This window comes from Oculina patagonica, chromosome 12 (assembly GCF_052425735.1).
Source record: "Oculina patagonica isolate OP01 chromosome 12, crgOcupat, whole genome shotgun sequence".
In the NCBI taxonomy this organism is placed as follows: Eukaryota; Metazoa; Cnidaria; class Anthozoa; order Scleractinia; family Oculinidae; genus Oculina; species Oculina patagonica.
The window spans coordinates 6,027,727-6,052,910 of NC_135769.1; the positions used below are offsets into that span (position 1 = coordinate 6,027,727).

The following is a 25,184-nucleotide window of genomic DNA, read 5'->3' on the forward strand; positions in this document are numbered from 1 at the left end:
TTTGATACCACTTTGGAATATTTCTTATAAACTAATACATAACTATCTTTCTCTCAGTTCCTGTTTCTGCCTTTTTCTCATTAAATTTGCATTGTTGTTTTGACTTTTGATCACTAAGATAAACTTCTGTCAGATAAAATGGGAATTAATGGGAGGTAATGTTTCGTGTTTTGAGCGAAATTTCAAAATATAAACAACCGATCGAAGAAAAAAAAAGCGGGAAAAAATAGTGGAAGTGACATTAAGGTGCCAAAGGACAAAGTAAAATAGGCGAGTTTACGTAATTCAAAGATCAACTCCTGTTTACATGCATCCTGAAATATCGAAGTCACATACTTGTATCCTCAGCAGTCGTTAGAGGGTACTGGGCGAGAAATTCTATGCCTTGAAACGCTGTGGTTTTAAACAATAAAGTCTCTTCTTTTTCCAAAGTACAATGAAGCGTAAAAACGCCGGCATTTCCCACCTCAAAATGCCAGTCATTTATTTTCAGTAAAATTTCTTACAGCAGTTATTGAGAGCTATTGAAAGGGAAATTCTATAAGCATTTTTTTCGGTATTTTATTTTCGCCACGTGACTACAGATACGAAGAGTTATGTAATGTTTCTAAGCCTGCTGTTTTGAAAAATATTGCCATAAGCTAGGGACTTGTTGGGGCTACCCGCATGCGCTGCTCCACTGCTCCCCGACCGTCCCGCCCGTTTGCCTGCCCGTTGACTCCCGCACCGCAGACGACGTGTCCCCCCTATAGCGATTGCATAAACCGTAGCGTACTGCGACCCCCCCTGGTCCGGCGTGCGTGGAGCGCCCCGCAGCCGGCTGCGTGGCGAGCGCGCCCCTGCCCCCCGGCACCCCCCCCTCCCCCCGCGCCTCGCGTCGCCTGCTTGTCTCGTCTTTTTCTTGTTGCGGGGCCCGCCCCGCGGCTCGTGCGCGAGCGGGACTCTTAGCGTTTTAAAGGGTTTTATCTACTGCACGGACAAGATACGAAAAGTTATTAATGTTTCTAAACCAGCTGCTTTAAAAATTATGGCCATAAGCTATAGCAAGCAAGACTGTGTTAAACGTAAAGAAGGCAAAACTTACAAAAAATGCAATAATTTATTGCAAAACCCACTGATAGATATTTTAACCCCAGAAAACGTACAGACCTAAAAAATGCCACAGTCAGAGAAGACTGAATAAAGAAGGCAGAGAAACGACACTGCAGCGCACCCACGCCCACACACCCGCGCCGCCTGCTGTGCCGGCGGCCGACACCCCCTTGCTCGATCAGTCCATCAAAAACCCCCGCGCGCCACGACGCGGCCCGGACGCCCAAGAACTGGCCACCTGCGCCCCCCGCGCCGACTCAGCGCCCCCGCGATGCCGTCGCGATCCCCGGTGACCCGGACGAACATCCACTGACGCGAACTGCGACGACACAGTCGCGGAAAATGCACGGTATTCTATCATAAAGCCCATGAAAAGAGCTCAAATCAACGCTTTCTCTTTAAGACCTCATCTCCTCCACGAGCGTTTGTGGCAAAGGACAAAATAGTGCACCTCTCGCAGACAGGCACCGACGACGCGGACGTCTCGCGCTAGTTGCTCGGCGGCCTGCGTGGAGAGCCAAGGAAGATCAGCGCAACAGAGATGAGAGGAGGAAGACAGGAGAACGTCGCGCGCAGCGAGTGCCCGCCGCACTAGGCCAGAAAAAGTACGAACAGTAGCGCGATGCGAGAGGCGGGATGATGTACGCAACAGCGCCACGAGGGGCAGCGACGGCACGGAGGACGAGGAGGACCGAAGCAAGAAGCGGCCGGAGTGTGGCCGGGACGGAGGGAACATGGCCGGCCGGAGTCGCCCAGAAAGCCCCACGGGACCGCCCGCCGCGGGCGCGGCCCCACGGCGCACGACGGCGCGGGATCAGTCGCGGAGAAGGACGGGGACGCCCGAAAGGCCGCCGGGGGGGCGGACGCACGGAGGGAAGCCCCCGCGACACCACCGAGGAGTCGGCCCGCCCCCGACCCCAGCATTCTTATTTTATTTGTGAACTTTCATCACAAATGATTTTTTTTTGCGCAGTATTCCTCTTAATTCGAGTGTTTCGGATTCAGCTTTGTAACTGTTTGATGCCACTTCGGAATATTTCTTATAAACTAATACTATCTTTATCTCAGTTCCTGTTTCTGCCTTTTTCTCATTAAATTTGCATTGTTGTTTTGACTTTTGATCACTAAGATAAACTTCTGTCAGATAAAATGGGAATTAATGGGAGGTAATGTTTCGTGTTTTGAGCGAAATTGCAAAATATAAACAACCGGTCGAAGAAAAAAAAGCGGGAAAAAATAGTGGAAGTGACAGTTAACGTGCCATATAGTAAATAGGCGAGTTTGCATAATTCAAAGATCAACTCCTGTTTACATACATCCTGAACTGATCAAAATCGAAGTCGACATACTTGTATCCTACAGCAGTCGTTAAAGGGTACTGGGCGAGAAATTCTATGCCTTGAAACGCTGTGTTTTAAACAATAAAGTCTCTTCTTTTTCCGAAGTACAATGCAGCGAAAAACGCCGGCATTTCCCACCGCAAAATGCCAGTCATTTATTTTTAGTAAAATTTCTTACAGCAGTTTTTGAGAGCTATTGAAAGGGAAATTCTATAAGCATTTTTTTTTCAGGTTTTTATGTGCGCCACGTGACTACAGATACGAAGAGTTATGTAATGTTTCTAAGCCTGCTATTTTGAAAATTATGGCCATAAGCTAGAGAGCAAGACTTGTATTGTAATGAAAAGAAGGCAAAGAAACGTTTTTTACACCGCAAAATGCAAATCTTTTATTTGAAACAAACTCCTACTGATAGATATTTTAACCTTCAGAAACTGATATTAACCTTTACAAAGCTATCACCTCCGACAGGAAATGAAGTTTTCAGTTCACGCAAAATTTGAATATTTAATTGCCTTCAGTGCCTAAAAGTTAGCAAATAGATTTTAATGAACTGTTGTACACCTTGTTTTTCGTCTTGTCAAGCTATAAACCGATCTTTAGACGACCATTTTAGTGGTAATTCCTGGTTTGTACACTTAATTAACTATCTTACATTAAGCATCGATCAGTCTATGCTAATTAAAAACCGATTTTTTAGCTTTTAGTTCTAGGGTTTTGTCAACAGAACGTCGGTTGTACATGCGACTTGTTATGAAACGTTTTCAAAAAACCAACTCCTCTACAAAATGCAGTTTCCTGACGACTTAGCTGCATTATTGCGCACTGAGAGGCGAGTAATCTGCCTCCCAGCCAAATTATAGGAAAACGGATGGTAGATTTAAAACCTGAAGCTGACAATTTAAGCTGATTTTCCACAGAAAATAAGTTTCAGTACAACCTAATTGGGAATATTTACATTCAGTGGCTGATAGCGGAGTAGAATAGATATGAGTGTTTGAGCAAAACCGTTTTTGTCATTTTTGAGTCAAGTGTATGTACAATCTTAAATTTTGCACCCACTTTTATCGTGTTCAAAAACCGATTTGATACAGTCGCCCCTATAGCTATGCTTAAATCATCTGCATTACTTCGGGTTCACGTGCTGTTTTATCACAGCACGTGCCATTTTTCGCGTCGCGTGCTGTTTTCCTGTTTTCCTATTTCTTTCAGGCTAAATACATTTCTATTTGTTACAGTGAAAATTGATTCAGTGAATGATTTTTTTGCCTCATTATTCCTCAAATTCGATCGTTTCATATTCAGATTGGAAACTGTTTGATACCTGTTTTGACTTTTGATCGTGGGGATGATCTTAATCAGAGATTATCATGACTTCACGATCGGTAATGTTTCGTATTTGGAAAGAAATTTTAAAATATAAACAACCGCGATAATGATGAGATTCAACTGATCGAAGATAGAAAAGTAGCAGTTATCGAGAGCTATTGAAAGGAACTGAATTCTATGAGCAGTTTTTAAAGGGTTTTATCTACTGCACGTGACTAAAGAATACGAAAAGTTATGAAATGTTTCTAAACCAGCTGCTTTAAAAAAATAGCCATAAGTCAGAGCAAGACTTGTATTGTAATGAGAAAGAAGGCAGAGAAACGTTTTTTTACACCAAAAAATGCAAAGCATTTATTTGCAACAAACTCCTACCGGCAGATATTTAAACCCGATGCTGACCATAACAAAACTGTCACCGCCTTAAAGAAATAATTTTTTCCGTACACTCAAAATATGAATATTTACATTCAGTGCCTAAAATTTAATATTGTTGTACAACTTTGGTTTTGGTCGTTTTAAACTAACCGATTTTCAGACGACCATTTTGTGGCAAATCCTCGTTTGTACACTTTAACTATCTTATATTTAGCATCGATCAGTCTGCTAATCAAAAACCGATTTTTAAAGTCGTCTCAATGTTATGTCTTTCATGAATATTAATCCAAGCAGCGGATTTCACTTCCACGGACCGCTGTTACAGGCTTGAAAACATCATTTTGATGGAAATCATGATTGCATCCTGTTTCAGTGGATAACAGTTAATGTGTACAGATAAAAATGTTCTTGCAATTCCTCCTTACGTAATAGGAAACTGTGCCCTTAAAACACTAAGTTCCTTTGGGATCTGCTCAAAACTGTTCTCGCGACTCCGTTTTGAGTTAAACATTTCTCAAACTTTGTATCAAGTTTAGTGTTTTCACCCGTTTAGCCTTGTAATGCCGGTTTTTCGCGATATTTCTTCGTTCTCGTGTTCAAGTGATACTTCTCCTTGCGCTGTATACAGTTCAAATAATTCATCCCACTGTTTGTTGATATCGCGAATGTCTTCAAAATTCACATTGTCTGAGCGACCGTTGACTTTTCTGACCAAAAATTCAAGTCCGCTTTGGAATAAGTGAACGGTATTGCTATCATAAAAGTCCCAGAGTAGGATCAAAGGCTTATGCTTCAAATCCAACGCTTTGTCTTTAAGACACTCCATTTTCTTCCTCCATCGACTTTGCGTCTTTTGTGGCAAAGGCACAAAATAGTGCACCTCTTCTAAGTCGAAAGACCAGCGCACTCGTCGACGCTTGTCTGGTAAATCGTCTTCGCGTTCCTTAATTTCAAGTTGCTTCGCGGCTTCTTGCGTGGAGAGCTCCATAGTCTGCTAATAGATCAGTGCGTATTAAATCAGAGATTGTGAGGAGCCAGTGAAGACCAGGTTTAGAATGAATTGGAGATTACAACGGTCGCTCTGTTATCTATGAGCGTAGTGGTCCGTTACCGTACAGTCATTGCATTAGGCTTGTTTTCGTTTCAGAAAAATGTTTTACGCATACTGTAGTAAAAATGGCAAAGTCAGCATGCATTCTATAGTTGTTAGAGACTAATTTATTTCCGGCTAGCTTTAGGGTTTCATAAACGGAGTGTCGGTTGTATTTTTGAATTGTTATGTAACGTTTCAAAAACAGCTGCTCAAAACACGAGGGTTTTCGAAAAACCAGCTGCAATACTGTGCTATACTATGCAATGAATGCATGTGATCTGCCTTTTGCCAAAGCAGAGGACCTCGAAGCTGACAAGTTTAATTTTTTAACAAAAAGCTAAGTTTTCAGCACATGCAAATTAGGAATAATAACATTTGGTGGTCCGGTAGAGGTGGGTTTGAACAAAACAATTTTCGTCGTTTTTGAGTCAAGTTCATGAACTATATTAAATTTTGCATCGATTTTGTATTTTGTTCAATACCCGATTTGATATGTCGCCTCAATAGATAAGCTTCACATCATGTATAATTCAAGGTGTTTTTCACTTCATGTGCTGCTCTTCGCTTCACGCGTTGTTTTTCGCAGCATGCACGTGCCCTTTTTCGCGTCGCGTGCTGTTTTCCGTTTTACTGTTACGCTGTGTAGTCTTGCCTGGATATCATTTATATTTATTTCAGTAGATAATGATCACAGTGCTTTATAAGTATTCATTTTCGCGTGTTTCAGAATCAGATTTATAACTGTTTGATGCCAAAAAACCGAGTTTATGTAAGTTGAGGATCTGACTTTCTTCTGGCACACTGAAAATTAATTTAAAACAATATGGCCGCCGGACTTGCATGACCTGCAAAAGTAATTTAAGGATATTAAAAGGGAAATGGTGTTTTCATCCGAGAATCGTCGGCTATACATGGAAATTGTTATGTAAGGGTTTTAAAAAGCTTTCCTTGTGTTTTTCCGCGACACTTTTTTTCTTAACCGACGAGTCGTTCAGTTTAGCTTCTCGTGCCATTTCCTCTAGTTTCTACTGTTACCCTCAGGCAGAATACATTTCCATTTATTTTATTTGTGAACTTTCATCACAAATGATTTTTTTTTTCGCAGTATTCCTCTTAATTCGAGTGTTTCGGATTCAGCTTTGTAACTGTTTGATACCACTTTGGAATATTTCTTACAAACTAATACATAACTATCTTTCTCTCAGTTCCTGTTTCTGCCTTTTTCTCATTAAATTTGCATTGTTGTTTTGACTTTTGATCACTAAGATAAACTTCTGTCAGATAAAATGGGAATTAATGGGAGGTAATGTTTCGTGTTTTGAGCGAAATTTCAAAATATAAACAACCGATCGAAAAAGAAAGCGGGAAATAATAGGCGAGTTTACGTAATTCAAAAATCAACTCCTGTTTACATCCTGAAATTGAACACACACTGTTGTTTAGGGGAACTGGGCGAAATTCTATGCCTTGAAATGCTTGGTTTTAAACAATAAAGTCTCTTCTTTTTCCAAAGTACAATGCAGCGTAAAAACGCCGGCATTTCCCACCGCAAAATGCCAGTCATTTATTTTTAATAAAATTTCGTACAGCAGTTATTGAGAGCTATTGAAAGGGAAATTATATGAGCATTTTTTTTTAGATTTTATTTTCTGCACGTGACTACAGATACGAAGAGTTATGTAATGTTTTTAAACCAGCTGTTTTAAAAATTATGGCCATAAGCTAGAGCAAGCAAGACTTGTGTTATAATGTAAAGAAGGCAAATAAACTTTTTTTACACCACAAAATGCAAATAATTTATTTGCAACAAACTCCTACTGATAGATATTTTAACCCTTCAGAAAACGATACTGACCTTTACAAAACTGTCACCTCCGACAGGAAATGAAGTTTTCAGTTTACGCAAAATTTGAATATTTAATTGCCTTCAATGCGTGAGAGTTAGTCTAATAGATTCAATAAATAGTTGTAGAACTTGTTTTTCGTCTTTTCAAACAATAAATCGATCTTTAGCCGACATTTTAGTGGTAATTCCTGGTTTGTACCCTTAAACTATCTTACATTTAGCATCGATCTCAACAGATCTTCAGTTGTACACGCGAATTGTTATGTAACGTTTTCAAATAAACCAACTCCTCTACAAAATGCAGTTTCCTGACGACTTAGCTGCATTATTGCGTATAAGAGGCGAGTAATCTGCCTCCCAGCCAAATTACAGGAAAACGCTGCATGGTAGATTTAAAAAATGAAGCTGGCAATTGAAGCGATTTTCCACAGAAAATAAGTTTTCAGTACACGCAAATTGAGAATATTTACATTCAGTGGCTGATAGCTGGTAGTAGAATAGATATGTTTGAGCAAAACGGTTTTGTCATTTTTGAGCCAAGTGCATGTACGATCTTAAATTTTGTACTCTTTTTATCGTGTTCGAAAGCCGATTTGATACAGTCGCCTCCATAGCTATGCTTCAAATCATCTGCATCGCTTTGTGCTTCACGTGCTGTTTTTTCACAGCACGTGCTATTTTTGGCGACGCGTGCTGTTTTCCCATTTTTACTGTTTTTCTCAAGCTGAATATATTTCTGTTTATTTCAGTGAACAATGATCTGACAAATGAAATTTTTGCCTCAGTATTTTTCTTAATTCGATCGTTTCAGATTCAGATTTGAAACTGTTTGATACCTGGTTTGACTTTTGATCATTGAGATCACCTTCGGTCAGATAAAATGTGACTTAACGAGAGGAAATGTTTCGTATTTTGAAAGAAATTTCAAAATATAAACAACCACGAAAATGATGAGATTCAAACTATCAAAGTTAGAAAAGCAGCAGTTATCGAGAGCTATTAAAAAGGAATTAGTTAGGAGTTTTTGAGAGTTTTATCTACTGCACGTGACTAAAGATACGAAAAGTTATGTAATGTTTTTAAACCAGCTGCTTTGAAAAATATAGCCATAAGCTAGACCAAGACTTGTATTGAAGAGCAAAGAAGGCAAAGAAACCGTTTTTTTACACCGCAAAATATTATCATTTATTTGCAACAAACTCCTACCGGCAGATATTTTAACCCGAAACTGACCATAACAAAACTGTCACCGCCTTAAGGAAATTTTCAGTACACTCAAAATATGAATATTTACATTCAGCGCCTAAAAGTTAATAGATTAAATTATTGTTCCACTTTGTTTTGGTCAACGTTTTTAGCGATCTTCAGACGACCATTTTGTGGTAATTCTTCGTTTGTACACTTTAACTATCTTACATTTAGCATCGATCAGTCTGCTAATCAAAAACCGATTTTTAAAGTCGTCTCAATGTTATGTCTTTCATGAATATTAATCCAAGCAGCGGATTTCACTTCCACGGACCGCTGTTACAGGCTTGAAAATACCATTTTGATGGCAATCATGATTGCATCCTGTTTCAGTGAATAACAGTTAATGTTTACAGATGAGATGTTCTTGCAATTCCCCCTTACGTAACAGGAAACTTTGCCCTTAAAAACACTAAGTTCCTTTGGGATCTGCTCAAAACTGTTCTCGCGACTCCGTTATGTGTCAAACATGTCTCAAATTCAGCATCAATTGAAGTGTTCCACCCGCTTAGCCTGCGATGCCGGTTTTTCGCGATATTTCTTCGTTTTCGCGTTCGAGTGATACCTCTCCTCGCGCTGTATACAGTTCAAACAACTCATCCCACTGTTTGTTGATATCGCGAATGTCTTCAAAATTCACATTGTCTGAGCGACCGTTCACTTTCCTTACCAAAAATTCAAGTCCGCTTTGGAATAAATGAACGGTGTTGCTATCATAAAAGTCCCAGAGTAGGATCAAAGGCTTATGCTTTCAAATCCAACGCTTTGTCCTTAAGACACTTCATTTTCTTCCTCCATCGACCTTCCGTCTTTTGCGGCAAAGGCACAAAATAGTGCACCTCTTCCAAGTCGAAAGACCAGCGCACTCGACGACGCTTGTCTGGGAAATCGTCTTCGCGTTCCTTAATTTCAAGTTGCTCGGCGGCTTCTTGCGTGGAGAGCTCCATAGTCGGCTAATAGATTAGTGCGTATTAAATCAGAGATTGTCAAGAGGCAGTGAAGACCAGTTTAGAATGAATTGATTACAACGGTCGCGCTGTTATCTATAAGCGTAGAGGTCCGTAGGTTGTAATTGTGCTTCCTGTGTTCTGGAGAATCTCTGATAGGTTCTCATCGATAAACAATTAGACATCGTTGGCGTTATGAAGACATCTCATTTGTTCTCGCTGTCAATTAGAGACAAATTAATTTAAAAGCATATGCAAATGGCTTTAAAATCGTCTTCCTTTACACCTGTCTCACGGCGGAACACACTGGCGCAATGACGTCAACAAACAATAATATTTTGCCCACGAATATGTCTTTTCCGCAAACATGAGTTTTAATTTCGTTCTGCGTTTTACAAAGTTATCCTACAATTTTTCTGCACGAATTAAATAATCTATTACTGCAATAAATTCTCAAATTTATCGTTTATTTTTTGATTACTTGATGTTATGTGCAGCCAGTCCGTACGTAATTCTCATTTAACATGCCTAGCAGCTCGGAATATTAATATTTTCAACGATATATGATTGGTTATCCATTTTGTTTGTTTATATTCTTTAAGTATACCCTCTGGTGAGATGATATGCACAATTTCTTGACTGGCTTCAAAATATATTAAAAGCTCTGTCCGCTTAAATGTCGCAAAGAGCAAATTGTTTCCCATTTTCGAATTAAAACTGCCGTAAGCCCGTGTCAGAGCATTATAGCCAGTGTAAATCAGTACATGAATTAAGCATAAACAACACAAGTGTTTAAGACTTTACTTTTGGCAGTTACAAAAAAGGCAAAAAAGAATCGGCAAACAAAAACAAACAAAAACTCTGAAATTCGCGCTTGCAGACCTCGATAGGTTGTGTGGTGTTAATGCATGAAAGTTTATGCATGAAAAAATCAAAATGAAAGCTTGGCACGATTTAGCAAGCTTAAGAATATTAAAAAGCCTGAATTTTGTTGAGATTCGTGTATATAGGTTTTTCATTAAAACGTTTCTTTATATCTACACTAACAATTCCATCCTTTTCAGTTAGTTTCTTTGAAAATTTTCAGCCTTTTCACAGATATATTAAATATCGCTCACAAAAATTTTAACTTTGATTCTTTTTTAAGACAAATACATCATATTTTTATTTTTAGACTGCACTTTACGGAAATACGTGACGACGAAGAAGTTTATTTTTCTTCCAGTAAATCAACAGGAAGTTTAAGTTTGAGGAATAAAAACTGTCGGTAAGTGATCTTTCCTCCATTTTTACCACGCACACAAATTAAAATATCATGAAAAGCCTATTAAAACCCTGGGTAAGCTAATTCTCAGTAATCCAGTTGGACATTTCTTTCAAGCCCCTTGTCTTGCAATTCACAAAATTAACATCGATTTTATATATAACTCTTTTACTTCAAGTATTCCATGCATCTCGAGAAAAACTTGGCCTAATATGCGTTTTAATTTTAAAATTTATCAGTACCTTTTTGGACTTTTTAAAACAGAGAAAAAAGTCAATAAACAGATGAAATGTAAGTAGAATTAAACTTCCGCAGGAAAAATTCCGCTTTTAAAGCTGTATCGTCCATTAGTAAAAGACATATCTTAGTGTACCCAGACGCCTTCCTTTCCAAACGGCTGTCACAAGCCAATCAACTTATTCTTATGATTTGAAGCCAGTTTATTTATTAATTTCTCAGTGCAGGTAGTTGACAAATTATTCGTAAAATTTACCAATTGGCTATATCACTATCAATTTGTTTATATTTTCTGCAGTTTGAGCTGTCAATCAATGGTTTTCTGCAAAAAGTTACATATCCAAGTGTTCATGGTTTCCTGAAACACCCTGTAAATTGACTGAATGATTTATTATCATAATGTTTTTGTGTGGCAAAATTAAAAGACAGGGAAAATAAACATTCTCAGTGCAGAAAAAGTTTATTCACGGTTAATTAAAGGTAGTTCTATGATAGTGACGCATTTCGGAAGTTTTTTTAAGCTGTTATCCGCCGGAGCTGAAAATCATGGCGAGCGCCCTTCAATTCCATTCCAGCCCGTCTAAGCTCTCTTAATTTTTGAAGTTTAATTATTTTTTCATGTACTTAAGCTGCAGGAAGTAACAATAATTTAAGGAATCAAAACTGTCGGTAAACGATCTATCTAATATTTCAACCAAGCACGCAAATTAAAAAATCTTGAAAATCCTAATGCAACGGCTGAGCTAAGTCTCAAGTATGATCCAATTGCACATTTCTTCCAAGTTCCGTTTTTAAAATTCACAAAATTAACTAGGGCTCGTTATTTTTCACTTCACTGATTCCGTGATCTAAAGTTAAACGTGTAAGAAATGTTATGACTTTAAAAAAAGTCAATAAACAACCGATTATGCAAAGAGAGTTAAACTTGCGCGGCAGGTACATTCCTCTTTAAGGAGCTTTATCTTTTGGAAGAAGTCTTTTAGACTGCTTTTTCGCCCGCCTTCTTTGCCAAACGCTGATCACCAATCAATTTAGAATCCTCATAAGATAACAGGATCGAATTTATCGTATAGATTGAATTTAATGACATTTTTCTGCAAAACAAAGGGTCTTCAACTGAATAGCCGTTTGCTTGCTGATTTATTAAAAACAGCTACCAATTCTTCAATTTTCAGAACACAGTCATATGACATGTCACGTGACCTGTAAGAAGCCTTGATACCATTTTAAAATGCAAACCGCTGCTGTTGCCATGGTTGCATACATTTATACAGGCACAAGGTTGTCAAAGTTGTCAAAGTTGTCTGACGTTTAAATCGCTTGAGTGTCGAAAGTAATTCGTGTTTGCTTTTGTGTTCGCGTTTCGAGTTTGTGATTGGTCTTAAAGACTCGCGCCACTTTCTAAACCAATATGCACAACTTCTTGGGCTTCAAAATTTATTAAAAGCTCTGTCTGCTTGAATTTCGCACAGAGCAAATTGTTTCTTATTTTCGAAAAAAATTGCCGTAAGCCTGTGTCAGAGCATTAAAGCTAGTGTACAGTATGTGAATTAAGCATAAACAACGCAAATGCATAAAACTGAATTTTAAGCAGTTGTAAAAAAGGCAGAAAATCTGCAAACAAAAAAACAAATAAGAAAACTCTGCAATTCGCGCTTGCAGACGTCAATGGTCTGATTACACCCAATGATAATATGATAGTTATCGCATGGAAAAAATCAAAATAAATACTCGGCCGACTTAGCAGGCTCAAGAATATAAAAATAGCCCGAATTTTGTTAAGATTTGTGCAATAGTTTTTTTATTCAAACGATTCTTCATAACTACACTGACTATTCTATCCTCTTCATTTAGTTTCTTTGAAAATTTTCAGCCTTTTCACAGGAATGTTTCGCTTGCAAAAATTTTATTTTTTTTTTTTTTTGTAAGACCAATACATCATATTTTTATTTTTAGATGCACTTTACGGAAATACGTGACAATGTATAGTTTATTTTTCTACCAGTAAATCAACAGGATGTTTAAATTTGAGGAATAAAAACTGTCGGTAAATGATCTTTCCTCTATTTTTTACCACGCACACAAATTAAAATATCATAAAAACTCTATTAAAGCCATGGTAAGCTAATTCTCAGTAATCCAGTTGAACATTTGTTTCATGCCCCTTGTATTGCAATTCACAAAATTAACGACGATCGATTTTGTAATTTTTTTCTTCAAGTATTCCGTGCTCTCGAGTAAAACTTGTTCTAATGCGTGTTTTGACCTTTCAAATCAGAGAAAAAGTCAATAAACAACTGTAATGTAAATAGAATTAAACTTCCGCAGCAAAAATTCCGCTTTAAAAGCTGTGTTGTCCATCAGAAAAGACTTATCTTTGTGTACACAGACGCCTTTCTTCCAACTTAGCATTGTTTTTGTTCATGCTTATGATTTGAAGCCAGTTTATTTATTAATTTCTCAGTGCAGATTTAAGGAGTTATGCTGTAAAACCCGCATATGATATTGGAAGTAACCTTTTCGTCTGTACCCCACGCCATACGAATGAAAATCAATATTTTGTTTTCATGATATCATCGTTTTGACACGTTTTTGAATTGAAGATTGTTGTTGTGCATTGTAGTGGGAATACGAAAACCGTGAGCAATTTTATTATACTTCGAAAAAGAAAGTAGAGAAAATAGTTGACAAATTATTCGAAAAATAACCAATTTGCTATATTACTATCCATTTGTTTATATTTTCTGCAGTTTGAGCTGTCACTCGATGGTTTTCTGCAGAAATTTACATATCCAAGATAAATTAAAGTGTTCATATGGTTTCCTGATTGACACTGCAAATTGACTGAATGGTTTATTATCGTAATGTTTTTATTTGAGTGCAAGATTAAAAAGACAGGGAAAATAAACATTCTCAGTGCAGAAAACGTTTATTCACGGTTAATTAAAAGTAATTCTACGATAGTGACGCATTTCGGAAGTTTTTCTTTAAGCTGCAAGCCGCCGGAGCTGAAAATCATGGTGAGCGACTTTCCATTCAATTCCAGCACGTCAAAGCACTCTCATTCTCATTCGTGAAACAGTGAATTGTGAAGTTTATTTATTTATTTTTTTTCATGTACTAAGGCTGCAGGAAGCTACGATTTTAGGAGTCAAGACTGTCGGTAAATTATATATTTAATACTTCACCACTGACGCATGCAAATTGAAATATCTTGAAAATCCAAAAGCGACGGATGAGCTAAGTCTCAAGTATAATCCAGTTGCACATCTTTTTCAAGTTCCATATATACAATTCAAAACATTAACAGTGCCTCGTTATTTTTTCAATCAAAGATTTCGTGATCTATAGTTAAACGTGCAAACCGTATAATGTTAAAAGAGCTTAACTTCCGCAGGTTTAAATTCTTTTTGAAAGGCTTTATCTTTTGGAAGAAGTCTTTTAGACTGTTTTTAGCCCGCCTTCCTTGCCAAGCGATGATCACCAATCAATTTAGCATCCTTAAAAGATAACAGGGTTGAATTTATCACATAGATTGAAATTACAAAAAGGAACACTTTCCTCTTTTCTATTTTAAATTGTTAGGCAATTCGGTGAGGGATCTAGGGAAGGTACCCCTCCCCTCCTTCTTCGCTGTGCCTAGAAATTTACGAACCGTACCAAGAACCCAATGTTATCGCGTGCATTAATGAAAGGACATGGAAATATGCTAAACGAAAAAAGAAAATCAACGCAAAGAAAACAAAAGTCAAGCACAGATTGCAAGCATGTTTTCCTGCAGATTAAAAAAAAGCATCTTTCAAGGTAAGAGATAACAACCGAAGCTTTCATCACAGTTTAGCAATTTTAAACTGAGCAGAAACTGTCCAAGTATTATTTTATTCCTCTAAACTCTGTAGGAAAGCTGGAAAACAAGCTTGCAATCTGTGCTTGACAGATTGTTTTCTTTGCGTTGATTTTCTTTTTTCGGATACTGAACACTATAACAGGTATATAATGCAGCGTCCATTTATTAATGCACACGATAACATTGGTTCGTGGTACGTCCTACAAATTTCTCGGCTAGGTGAGGGAAGGGGAGGGGAGGGGAAGGGGCCCATTGCCTAGCAAGGTGTTCTTTTAAATTTAATAAATTTAATCCACATGATAAATTCAAACCTGTTATCTTATAAGGATGCTAAATTGATTGGTGACCATCCGATTTGCAAGGAAGGCGGGCAGAAAGATGTCTTCCAAAAGAAAAAACCTTTCAAAGAGGAATTTACCTTGTTTATTGTTGACTTTTTCCATAGACATAACATTATTTTACTTGTTTACCTTTAGATCACGGAATCTCGGTGAAGTGAAAAAAATTACGAGACATGGTTAATTTGTTGAATTGCTAAGACGGAATTTGGAAGAAATTGCAATTGGATTAATACACGTGAGATTTAGCTCATCAGCTGTTTTTGGATTTTTAAGAGATTTTATTTGCGTGTTTTTAATTTCGGTGTTTGATTGAAGTACTAGACACTCAGATTATTTACTGACAGTTATGATTCTTTTAATAACTGCACCCTCCTGCAGCTTTGCTTCATGCAAAAAATAAATAAACTTCACAATTAACTGTTTCACCGGAATGAGAGGGTTTTGACGGGCTGGAAAGGAAGGGCGCTCACCAAGGTTTTTAGCTTCGGCGGCTTGCATCTTAAAAAAAAACTTCCGAAATGCGTCAGTATCATCGTTCTGTACTGACAATGTTTAACTTTATTTTCCCCTGCACTCAGGAAAAAAAAAGGATTGTCAGTGCAGTATTTTGCATTCACACAAAAACCGTCGGTGACATTACGGTAATAAACCATTCAGTCAATTAACAGTGTGAACCAGGAAATCCTATGTAAATTTTTGCAGAAAACCATCGAATGGCAGCTCAAATGCAAGAAAATATAAACAAATGAATGGTTATTGTTTGCAAATAATTTTTTAACTATCCGCACTGAGGAATTAATAAATGAACTGGCTATAAACCATAAGCATGAACAAAATCAATACTAAGTTGATTAATTTGAGATAACCGTTTGGAAAGGAAGGCGTCTGGGTAACAAAGATATGTCATTAGTGATGGTTTACTGATTCTTTGCTGCGGAAGTTTAATTCTGTTTACATTTTCAGTTGTTTTTTGACTTTTTTCTCTGATTTAAAAGGTCAAAAAGTTATAATTATAAATAAAAACACATATTGAACTAAATTTTACTTGAGAGCACGGAATACTTGAATAATCGGTGTTTATTTTGTGAATTGCAGATGAGGTGCTTGAAAGAAATGTCCAACTGGATCGCTGAGAATTAGCTCACCCACGGCTTAATAAGGTTTTCATGACATGCTAATTTCGTGCGTGGTGAAAATAGTGGCGTGGCTAGAAATAAGTCACTTATCAACAGTTTTTATTCCTTAAATTTAAACTTCCTGTTTATACATTGGTAGAAAAATAAATTCCTTGCCGTCACATACATCCGCAAAGTTCATCTAAAAATAAAAGTATGATGTATTGGTCTAAAAAAAGGACCAAAATAAAAAAAAATGTAAGCGAAGCATTTTTGAAGGTTGAATAAAAAATCGTTTACTAAGGAGCAGAAAATACAAACATGACGAAGGAAACTTCACATGACTCAAATCAATTCATGGAATTTCTTGCAAAGTAGATTCCTCAAAATTCAAGCCGCTGAATTAAGTGCAAGAGTTTACAAATTAAAGTTTTGTGCTTTCGACATTATTTTCTGTTGTTTTTGTCTATATAATAAAGAACATTACACGTTGGCTCAAAGATATAAACTTTATGTTCTCGTCTCGTGGCAAAAGCAATATTTCACTCGTTCGCTATGCTCACTCGTGAGATATTGTTTTTGTTACTCGAAACATAAAATTTATATCTTTTTGCCACCGTGTAATATATTCTATATAATAAGCAACAGTAAACCAATCAAAACTCGAAGTAAATACATGTAGCCGACGTAATGCACAGGAATACGTGCGCGAGCGAGTCACGAATGGTTTTGGTTTTATATTACCACTGATTGCAAAACCAAAGCAAACGCGAATAACTTTCGACACTAAAGCGAAAATCGCTCTGGAGAGTTTGACAATCTTGTGCCTGTATAACTGCATGCAGCCATAGCAACAGTAGATGTTTGCATCTTAAAAATGATATCGAGGACTTTCACAGGTCACGTGACATTTCACATGACTGTCTTCTGAAAATTTGACGAATTGATAGCTCAATCGGGGAAAAAAGTACCAGTTGATAGCGAAATCCTTCCTTCGAGAAAGGACTGAGCCCACGGTGTTCGTCCTAGAAGCAGCTAAGCGACGTAAAGCATCTTTTCGCGCGATTTCTTTAGGACTACTCGTGAGCGCTCGCGCTAGTTTTTAATTTGATGAAATAACTCGGAAAATGTTAAAGTGCTTTAACAAAGATTTGCTTGAACTGGCACTTATTCCCCCGACTGAGCTGTTTCTAGTGAGGCATCTAACAAAAAAAACTGCGGTTATATTTAGATAAATGAGAAATCTTTTTTTCTAGCCTTTAAGTTTGGAATCTAAGGGGCTCGTGTCTTGCAGAAAAATTTCATAGGTTAAACGATTTTGGAAGTATTGCAACTTTTAAAATGCTCGTATGTTTCAATTCAAAAAAGCGCTAAATATTCGCCGATTAAGTCGGTAAATTGTTAGCAAGCTTTTCAATGAATTGAAACGTAAACGAGCGTTTAAAAGGATTACAAAGCTTTAAAAGTTGTCGTACTTCCAAAATCTTTGGCCTATGAAATTTTCTGCAAAACAAGGGGCACTCAGATCCCAAACGTAAAAGGCTGGAAAACTTTGGTCTTCATCTGGAGTGAACAGCCTTTTGATTTGGATGATTCACTTAAAACAGCTACTAAGGGTGCGTTTCTTTGGGAACACCCAAATTCGGACCAAAAACGGATTTTGCGTTTCTTATAAACTAAAATCTGAAAACTGATGGATTGTGAATCTGAAGAATCCACTCCCCGAGTGCATTCATCAGATCAAATTCGATAAAAGAATTGAATTGATAGTCTTGGCAGAATTTTTCGCTTTAGATGCGCTCTCTCCACTTTATGCTTCAGGCTAATAAAGAACTGCCTCATCGTGCTGTGATGGTCTTGGCTAGGGTACAATCGACGAAAAAATAACTACGTTCTGATATATTCAACCATTATGTTCGGCGCGAACAGTGTTAACGGGGTTGCCATGGCAAAAAAAAAAAACAATTTTCGGTTTTCTCGTTTCTTTGGAAGCAAAGTATCTGTGTGATCTGAGATTGATAATCCAGTCTTGGACTTTTCCAAAGAAACGCACCCCAATTCTTCAATTTTCAGAACACAGTCATATGACAGTCATGTGACCTGTAAAAAAGCCTCGATACCATATTAAAATGCAAACCACTGCTGTTGCCATGGTTGCATACATTTATACAGGCACAAGGTTGTCAAACTGTCGTCGTACTGGACTTTTAAATCGTAAATGAATAAATGAAAAACTTTATTAAATTGCCAAGACCACATATAGCTAAGGAAGATTTCCTTACTAATTTGGGGACACCATTACGCGTCTCAGAGCGATTTTCGCTTGAATGTCGAAAGTAATTCGCTATTAACTTGGGATTGCATTACTTAATCTAGTAATTGTTTTTTTTTTTAAAAAAAGACTAGCATAACTTTCTCGACCACTCAGAAGCAAAACCAAAATTAAACCAATCCGGCGTGACTCTCTCGCGCACGTATTCCCGCGCTTCGTGCCGGCCACTTGTATTTTCTTTGCGTTTTGATTGGTTCACTGCTTATTATCAGATAACCTGGGAGATTTTGGAGTTTTGTTTCGAGAAATTTTTATTTTATCAGTATTTTGCGGTATATCTGATACATAACAAAAATGTACAACCAAATTGTCAAAACTAACGATACTAAAAGAGTTGAATAATTATCATTTCCAGCTTGCTATTACTAAACTTAGTTAATTCATTCTGTATAATTTCCACAAGAAACATTGGCCGAGTAAACTGAGAATGATCTCAAGCACAAAAACGAAATGATTACGATCTTTTTATATTTACTTTATTTGGAGGCAATACATATTTTATTGTCTTGTAATTAACAGGAAAATGACATGGCTTCCCAGAGCACGTCTAATGTTATGTGGTGTTAAGAACCGTTTGCGGTCTTCCAGATGCCGGCAATAAAAGCCGAACTAAAAACATTAATGAACTAAAAAATACAGGAACGTGCTTCTATTTTAGCTTTAATTTTAAAGGTGATATGCAAGCCGTTGCGCAGTTTAAAAACTCGAAATAAGGCCAAATAACGCATAAAAGTCCGTACAGAAAGATGAAACGTTTTTTTTATGTTTATTCGCTTTTATTACTCTTTGATATTACGTGCTTATGCAAATAAGGTGTACATCTGTTTTCTTTTCAATCGTTCCTGCGAGAATTAAACAAACATATTTTGTTCCTTTCCTTTCCACATTGAGTTTGTTTTGCAGGTGCTCTGCATTTTCCTGTATTTTTCCTTCTTTTGCCTTTCATTTTGTCGTTGTTTCTGGATCTTTCGTGACCACCAAACGTTCTCATTATAAGGAATAATATTTTTGTAATTCATAAATATTTTATCAAAGAAAAAAACCGCAGCAAATTACATTCTGCACTGACAAGATCACGGGAAACACTGTCTACGATCACATGATCGATAGCGAGTAAATTTAAAGTTCAAATTAAAGCTTTTACGATCGATTTCAGTGGATTTCATTGAAGTTTAAGAGTAAAACAAAAATAAAAAATACCGTATTTACTATTATGGCTAAAAAAGGTTTCGTTTTTTATTCTTTATTTCTATATTATTATTATCTTTTTGCGATGACAATAGTGATATGGATTAAGAATAAAGGATGGTTCGTGATTCGCATCCTGTATGGGTTAACAAGGTTATTTTTAGCGCCAGTGGGCGTTCTAATTTATGATAAGCCAAACACGAACCAAATTAGCCCTAAGGCGTTATAAAAAGCGGATTTGCCACTGATAAACACTAAGAAAACTTCAGTGCGTCCTAGTGTAAGGTCAGACGCCACGTATACATCGAGCAGTGGGGATCAAACAGAGTTGTACAGAAGAAAAAGACCAATTTTACCCCAACCAAAATGGCAAGAAGATCGCATTCGCTTCCAGGAAGACCTCCCAGATTTTCGCTTATGGAGAAGAATATCGCGTTGTCGCAACGAAAACAAGTTCACTGGTCTACGGACTTAGAAGAAGTTATCTACTTTGCTCCTGACTCCGCAGTGAGGCGCTCGCAGGATGTGTCGGCTATGAGGGCATTCGATCGGCGAGTGAGGATGTTACGTTCTCGGAGCGGCTCAGTGAACAAGCGACTACCTCTCAAAGCTAGCCAGACTCTCGCTAGAAGTATCGACGCCAATTCGAAGCTGATTCGTACCGGCGTGGACATTTTGTCGCATCAGCTCGACAGGTTTAAGAGCAAAAGCGAGAACTTGAAATTGTTTGATGATCAGAGCAACAGTCGTTGGAAGGAACTTTTGGCGCTCTATCAGAAACGAATGAGAGACCAGCTCGAAGAGCAGGAGGAGGAATGGGTTTAATTTGAGACTTTGAATGGGTTTCAACTTCGTGCGCACGTTGAAAGCGTGATGCTTGAAGAATTTTGACCAAAAAAGGCTTGACAGCGTGGCGATGTTGCAACGCTACAGAAACGCTGACTCAAAGATGCGTAGGCTTACGATTCATGGCCACTCTTGAAAAAACCGCATCATGATGAAATAAATGGAATACGTGGGAACAAGAACGACCCCGGAAGAAAAGAAAAAAATATTTCGAGTTTTTTTATCACTAAGGAAGTCAAAACAGTACATTTGTGTACCAGAATACGTCGGTGGACTTTGCTCCTTAATTTTCAACGTCAGCCTAATTATCTGAAGTTTTTATTGGTAGAATAGCATAAAAGGTTAATTGTTGAAATTTTATAGGCTAGCCGGCTGTTCGCTACATTTATATTCCTTCTTGACGTTTTATGGTAATATATTTAAAAGTTTAAGCTGCGTTTATAGTTGCCAACAATTTATCAACAAAGTTCCTTTAATAGCAATTATTAACGAAATGACGAAAGCTTGCTTCTACTTTTGTCATTTCAAGTAAATAATTGGGTTCACGCGCTACGCTCATGTGCTAATGCTCTTGAAAGGTAAGCTGTAAAATAATTTTGCGACCAAATTTGGAAGAGAATGAATATTGTATTTTACAACGAATATGCTAGAATACTTTATCACCGTCTAAATATTAAAACGGTGAAGTGAAGATAAGCTTATGAAATCTTGTGGCTACATTTATAATTCGCTGTCGATAAAAATAACTCTATCATTCGCCAATGTAAACCATTTATTAACGATATTTTGAAACACTGTTTGCTAATAAAAGACAGTTAAGAAATTATGAATGGAGTTGGTCTATGATTTCTGCTTTTTATCCTTTCGTAAATTTTGGTTTCGTAAAATTCTTTCGTTATTGGCAGGTAAACCATACAGAAATTCAACGTTAAGTAAATAATTGCGCAAAAAAGAACCGTAGATCACCAAGCGAGGAAAGCGCGAGGCTTGCATCGAGCGTAGCAGTCGATTCGGCTTACTTTCCAATCGCGCGGAACGAACGAACGAACGTGTTCCCTCAGGCGCGCTCGTTCGCTCGCTGCAGTTCCCTTCGTTCGCACCGCGCTCTTGGAAAGGAATCGACTGCTTCTTCGCGCCAGTAAAAAACGAGAAAAAAAAGCCAGTGTTTTATAGTCTTTTCGATGCGGTATCCATATCCAAATTCATGTTCATGATAAAATATTCAAGACATTTTGCCATAAATTCAACGAACTGCTTTTTTGGCTACGAGACTACAAATATAGTCGAGCCTCTTTGATACGGACACCAAAGGGTCGAGGAAGAGTATCCGTATTATGTATGTGTCTGTATTTCAGTGGTAGAGTTTATATGAATTTTGGTTGGTTTTCGCACCCAGTCAATCGCCTGTATCGAGGTGTCCGTGATTAAAAGGTGTCCGTGAGAGAAGGTTCGACTGTAGTACTTTTGACCGGGGCGAAAGTATCTTTATCGACCCTTATCGAATTGTTAGTTATACTGGCTTTCACGTATAGTCTCTCTTAGTAAAACTGATTCGAGGCGTGCCGGGCGTGGAACGAAAGAAAAAGTAAGAGACAAAGCCTGCGTAGTACTTCTGCGTGGTTCCTTTAAAGGGATTTTGTCACGGATTTTATCAGAGTTTTGAACAGCCAAAATTTATATTTGTGTCGTAGGAAACTTAAACTTATTGGTCCATTTTTATTAAAAATTGCTATATTAGAGCACTGAATCTGTTAACGAGCGTCTTTGTCTTCGGCTGGCTCGGATTGAAATACATTACAACTTGAAAAATTAAGGCTTAACTTTTCAAGTTGTTTCCGCACATCTTCAAAAATAATCTTTACTTATAGCTGTGGCTTGATTTCTATCCACATTGGACTAGTGTATGGAATTGATGGTCACGATGGGTGGGGAGAGCAGCGTCGATGCCAGTGATGTAGGTGGACTGATCCGAGTACACTGACCCCGAGCGCGGCGCCCGTTGACTATGCCAGGGGTCGTAGTTAATTGTTAAATAAAGGCTGCATATATCTTCTTTAAGATGTTCAAAAGTAATGTTTTTTTATGGGTTAAGTTGCCTTCCTATTAATTTCAGAAGAGTTTACACCCCAAACTGAATCTGTGAAATCCCCGTGACGTAGATCCTTTAAACCTTCGATTCTGAACATCTTTAACACAGGCCCGGATCCGAGGTTTGTAAAACTGAAAAACATGCCTCATGGCGAATATTCCAGATTTGTGGTTTTCAGAGATTGGGGAGAGTTAATTAAAAAAATTAAATTTGAAAAATCTTGTAACAAATCTGTGCAGATAATATTTTGACCCTGGGGTCAAGTTCAGCTTACACCCAAGCAAGTTACAGATCCGAGTGTTGCAAATCTAAAAAAACATGTTTCATGGCTGTTTCATGGCGAATATTCCAGATTTGTGGTTACCACAATGTTAAATTAATGAAGTTGAAAAAGTCTTGTAACAGATCTGTGCTGATAACATTTTGAGCATGGGGTGAAGTTCAAGTTAGGCCCAAGAAAGTTACAGATCCGAGTGTTATAAAACTGAAAAAAACGTGATTCATGGCGAATATTCCAGATTTGTGGTTTCCACAAAGTTAAATTAATGAAGTTGAAAAAAGTCTTGTAACAGATCTGTGCTGATAACATTTTGACCATGGGGTGAAGTTCAAGTTAGGCCCAAGAAAGTTACAGATCCGAGTGTTATAAAACTGAAAAAAACATGATTCATGGCGGAATATTCCAGATTTGTGGTTTCCACAAAGTTAAATTAATGAAGTTGAAAAAGTCTTGTAACAGATCTGTGCTGATAACATTTTGACCGTGGGGCGAAGTTCAAGTTAGGCCCAAGAAAGTTACAGACTGAAAAAACATGATTCATGGCGAATATTCTAGATTTGTGGTTTCCACAAAGTTAAATTATAAATGAAGTTGAAAAATCTCGTAACAGAGGCCCTGAAGTAGGTCAAGTTCAATAGGTGAATCAAAACATATTAAAACCACCACAGATTTAAAAGAGATTATCCCGCTACTAAGTTCTAGAAATAGGAAAGGTTAGTTGTATATTCTAAACATAAAACACTCCATAAAAAGAGAACTGGCACTATCAATTTTCCCCATCTCTCCCCAGTCCCTTCTCGTTTTTACCATTGATTTGTATAATTGATAAAATTTCCACTGGCTGCTTTGTCGCATTTTGAAATAATCGTTAAAATTACATTTTTAATACCTATCGCACATTGTAGCATATTAATAGTTTCGACACATTGCGTAATTATTATAATATCATAGTCGGTTGTAAACCTCCAAGCGCCAAGCTTTTCCAAAAGAGAGGGCTTAGATGAAAACCAATGCTCGACGCAAGGAAAGCAAATTTTACATTAATTATTTGTCATTCATCTACAAAATTTCTTGAAAATAAAAAAAAAGTAACTAAGCTTATAAAATGCCAGAGGGGGAAAAAGATACAAAGGGGATTTGGGGTGATTTAAACAATATTCGACTTGGCGAGCTGGAAAATGTTAGATGAACCATCAGTGCTAAAACTAGGTCCCGGGAACCAGGCCTGCCAATACAAATTGAATTCGAGAATTTTGTTGATTATTTTAAAATAAGCAACGATATTGCTATTTTTACCGCAATAAAGCAACCCTTACAAACCACTGTGCAAATATTTACGTGGTTTATATTTGTTCATCTGACGGTATTATTGAAAAATCGGAAAGCGCAAAGCTTTCCGACAATTCTTTTACTGTACTATGTGAAACGGGTGTTAATAACGGTTACATTTCCTTAATTATATTCATTCATCTTAAGTTTACAATACACATAATAACTACGGTAACTATTCTAAATAATCTTCTCTAAATTTAGCAAATAATTCTTTACTGAGGAATTTCCCTTTTTCATCCGGCGTTTCCAAACTTGGGAAATAATATTTGAGATGCAGTTACGTTTAGTAGTTTATCTACTGTGTTTCGCCCGGCCGAGTGAGGATATAGTCCTGAAAATTAGGACCGTCGTTAATTGGTATATTTTGTTATCGTAAAAACATTTTTATCAAGTCCTTGTGATATCATTATAAATTCGAGGGAAATACGCCAAGCCAGGAATACTGAGAATCGATTACAATCAGCAGAAAAACAGGTAAGAAGAAATTAACTTGTTATTTCTATCCTATTTTATCAGTCATTTTCTACGCGCGCAATGCCCCATTTTTTATATTTAGAAGCTAAAAAGTTGACGACGAAGATTATTTATAGTAAAAAAAAAAATACTTTAGGAAAAACAATATAGCATTGTCGTTGAAGGCACTTAATCTAAAGCTTAAACTTAAGATACAATTACCGTCACAAAAAACGAAGACAATTCGCTCCATGCATCCGGTTTACTTTTTCCTAACAAATTCAATTTTGAATAGAACACTCATTTTACACGAGTATTATGGAAGAGACAGAGACAGTGCTTTCCCAACAACTGCTGGTGACGCAGGTTGAAGACCCAAAACTAGGGGTAAAAATTGCTGTCTCGCTCTCTATGTTTTATGCAGTACTTTCTAAGGTAAATCACCCCATGAATGATCATTTTCAAGATCTTAATCTCTAGCGAGTTTGTCGCAAAGAAAAGCCACCATTTTTGAATGTGCGCACACTAACGCAAGAAGGTTTTAAACCTAAAAGGAAAATGCTTGGTATTTAACGGTTTGTTTGATTATG

General features: G+C 37.3%; 1 protein-coding gene across 1 annotated transcript; it reads left to right on the forward strand.

The window, feature by feature from the left end:
• The first annotated feature begins 18,723 nt into the window (after positions 1-18,723).
• Positions 18,724-21,270, forward strand: LOC144631882 (uncharacterized). The gene has a single exon (XM_078490469.1). The coding sequence runs from the start codon at positions 19,961-19,963 to the stop codon at positions 20,417-20,419; it is 459 nt and encodes a 152-aa protein (XP_078346595.1). The 5' UTR covers positions 18,724-19,960; the 3' UTR covers positions 20,420-21,270.
• The last annotated feature ends 3,914 nt before the right edge of the window (positions 21,271-25,184 follow it).

Excerpts from the sequence above, each read along its gene's own strand:
- LOC144631882 (XM_078490469.1), top strand. The coding sequence starts at position 19,961 with ATGGCAAGAAGATCGCATTCGCTTCCAGGAAGACCTCCCAGATTTTCG.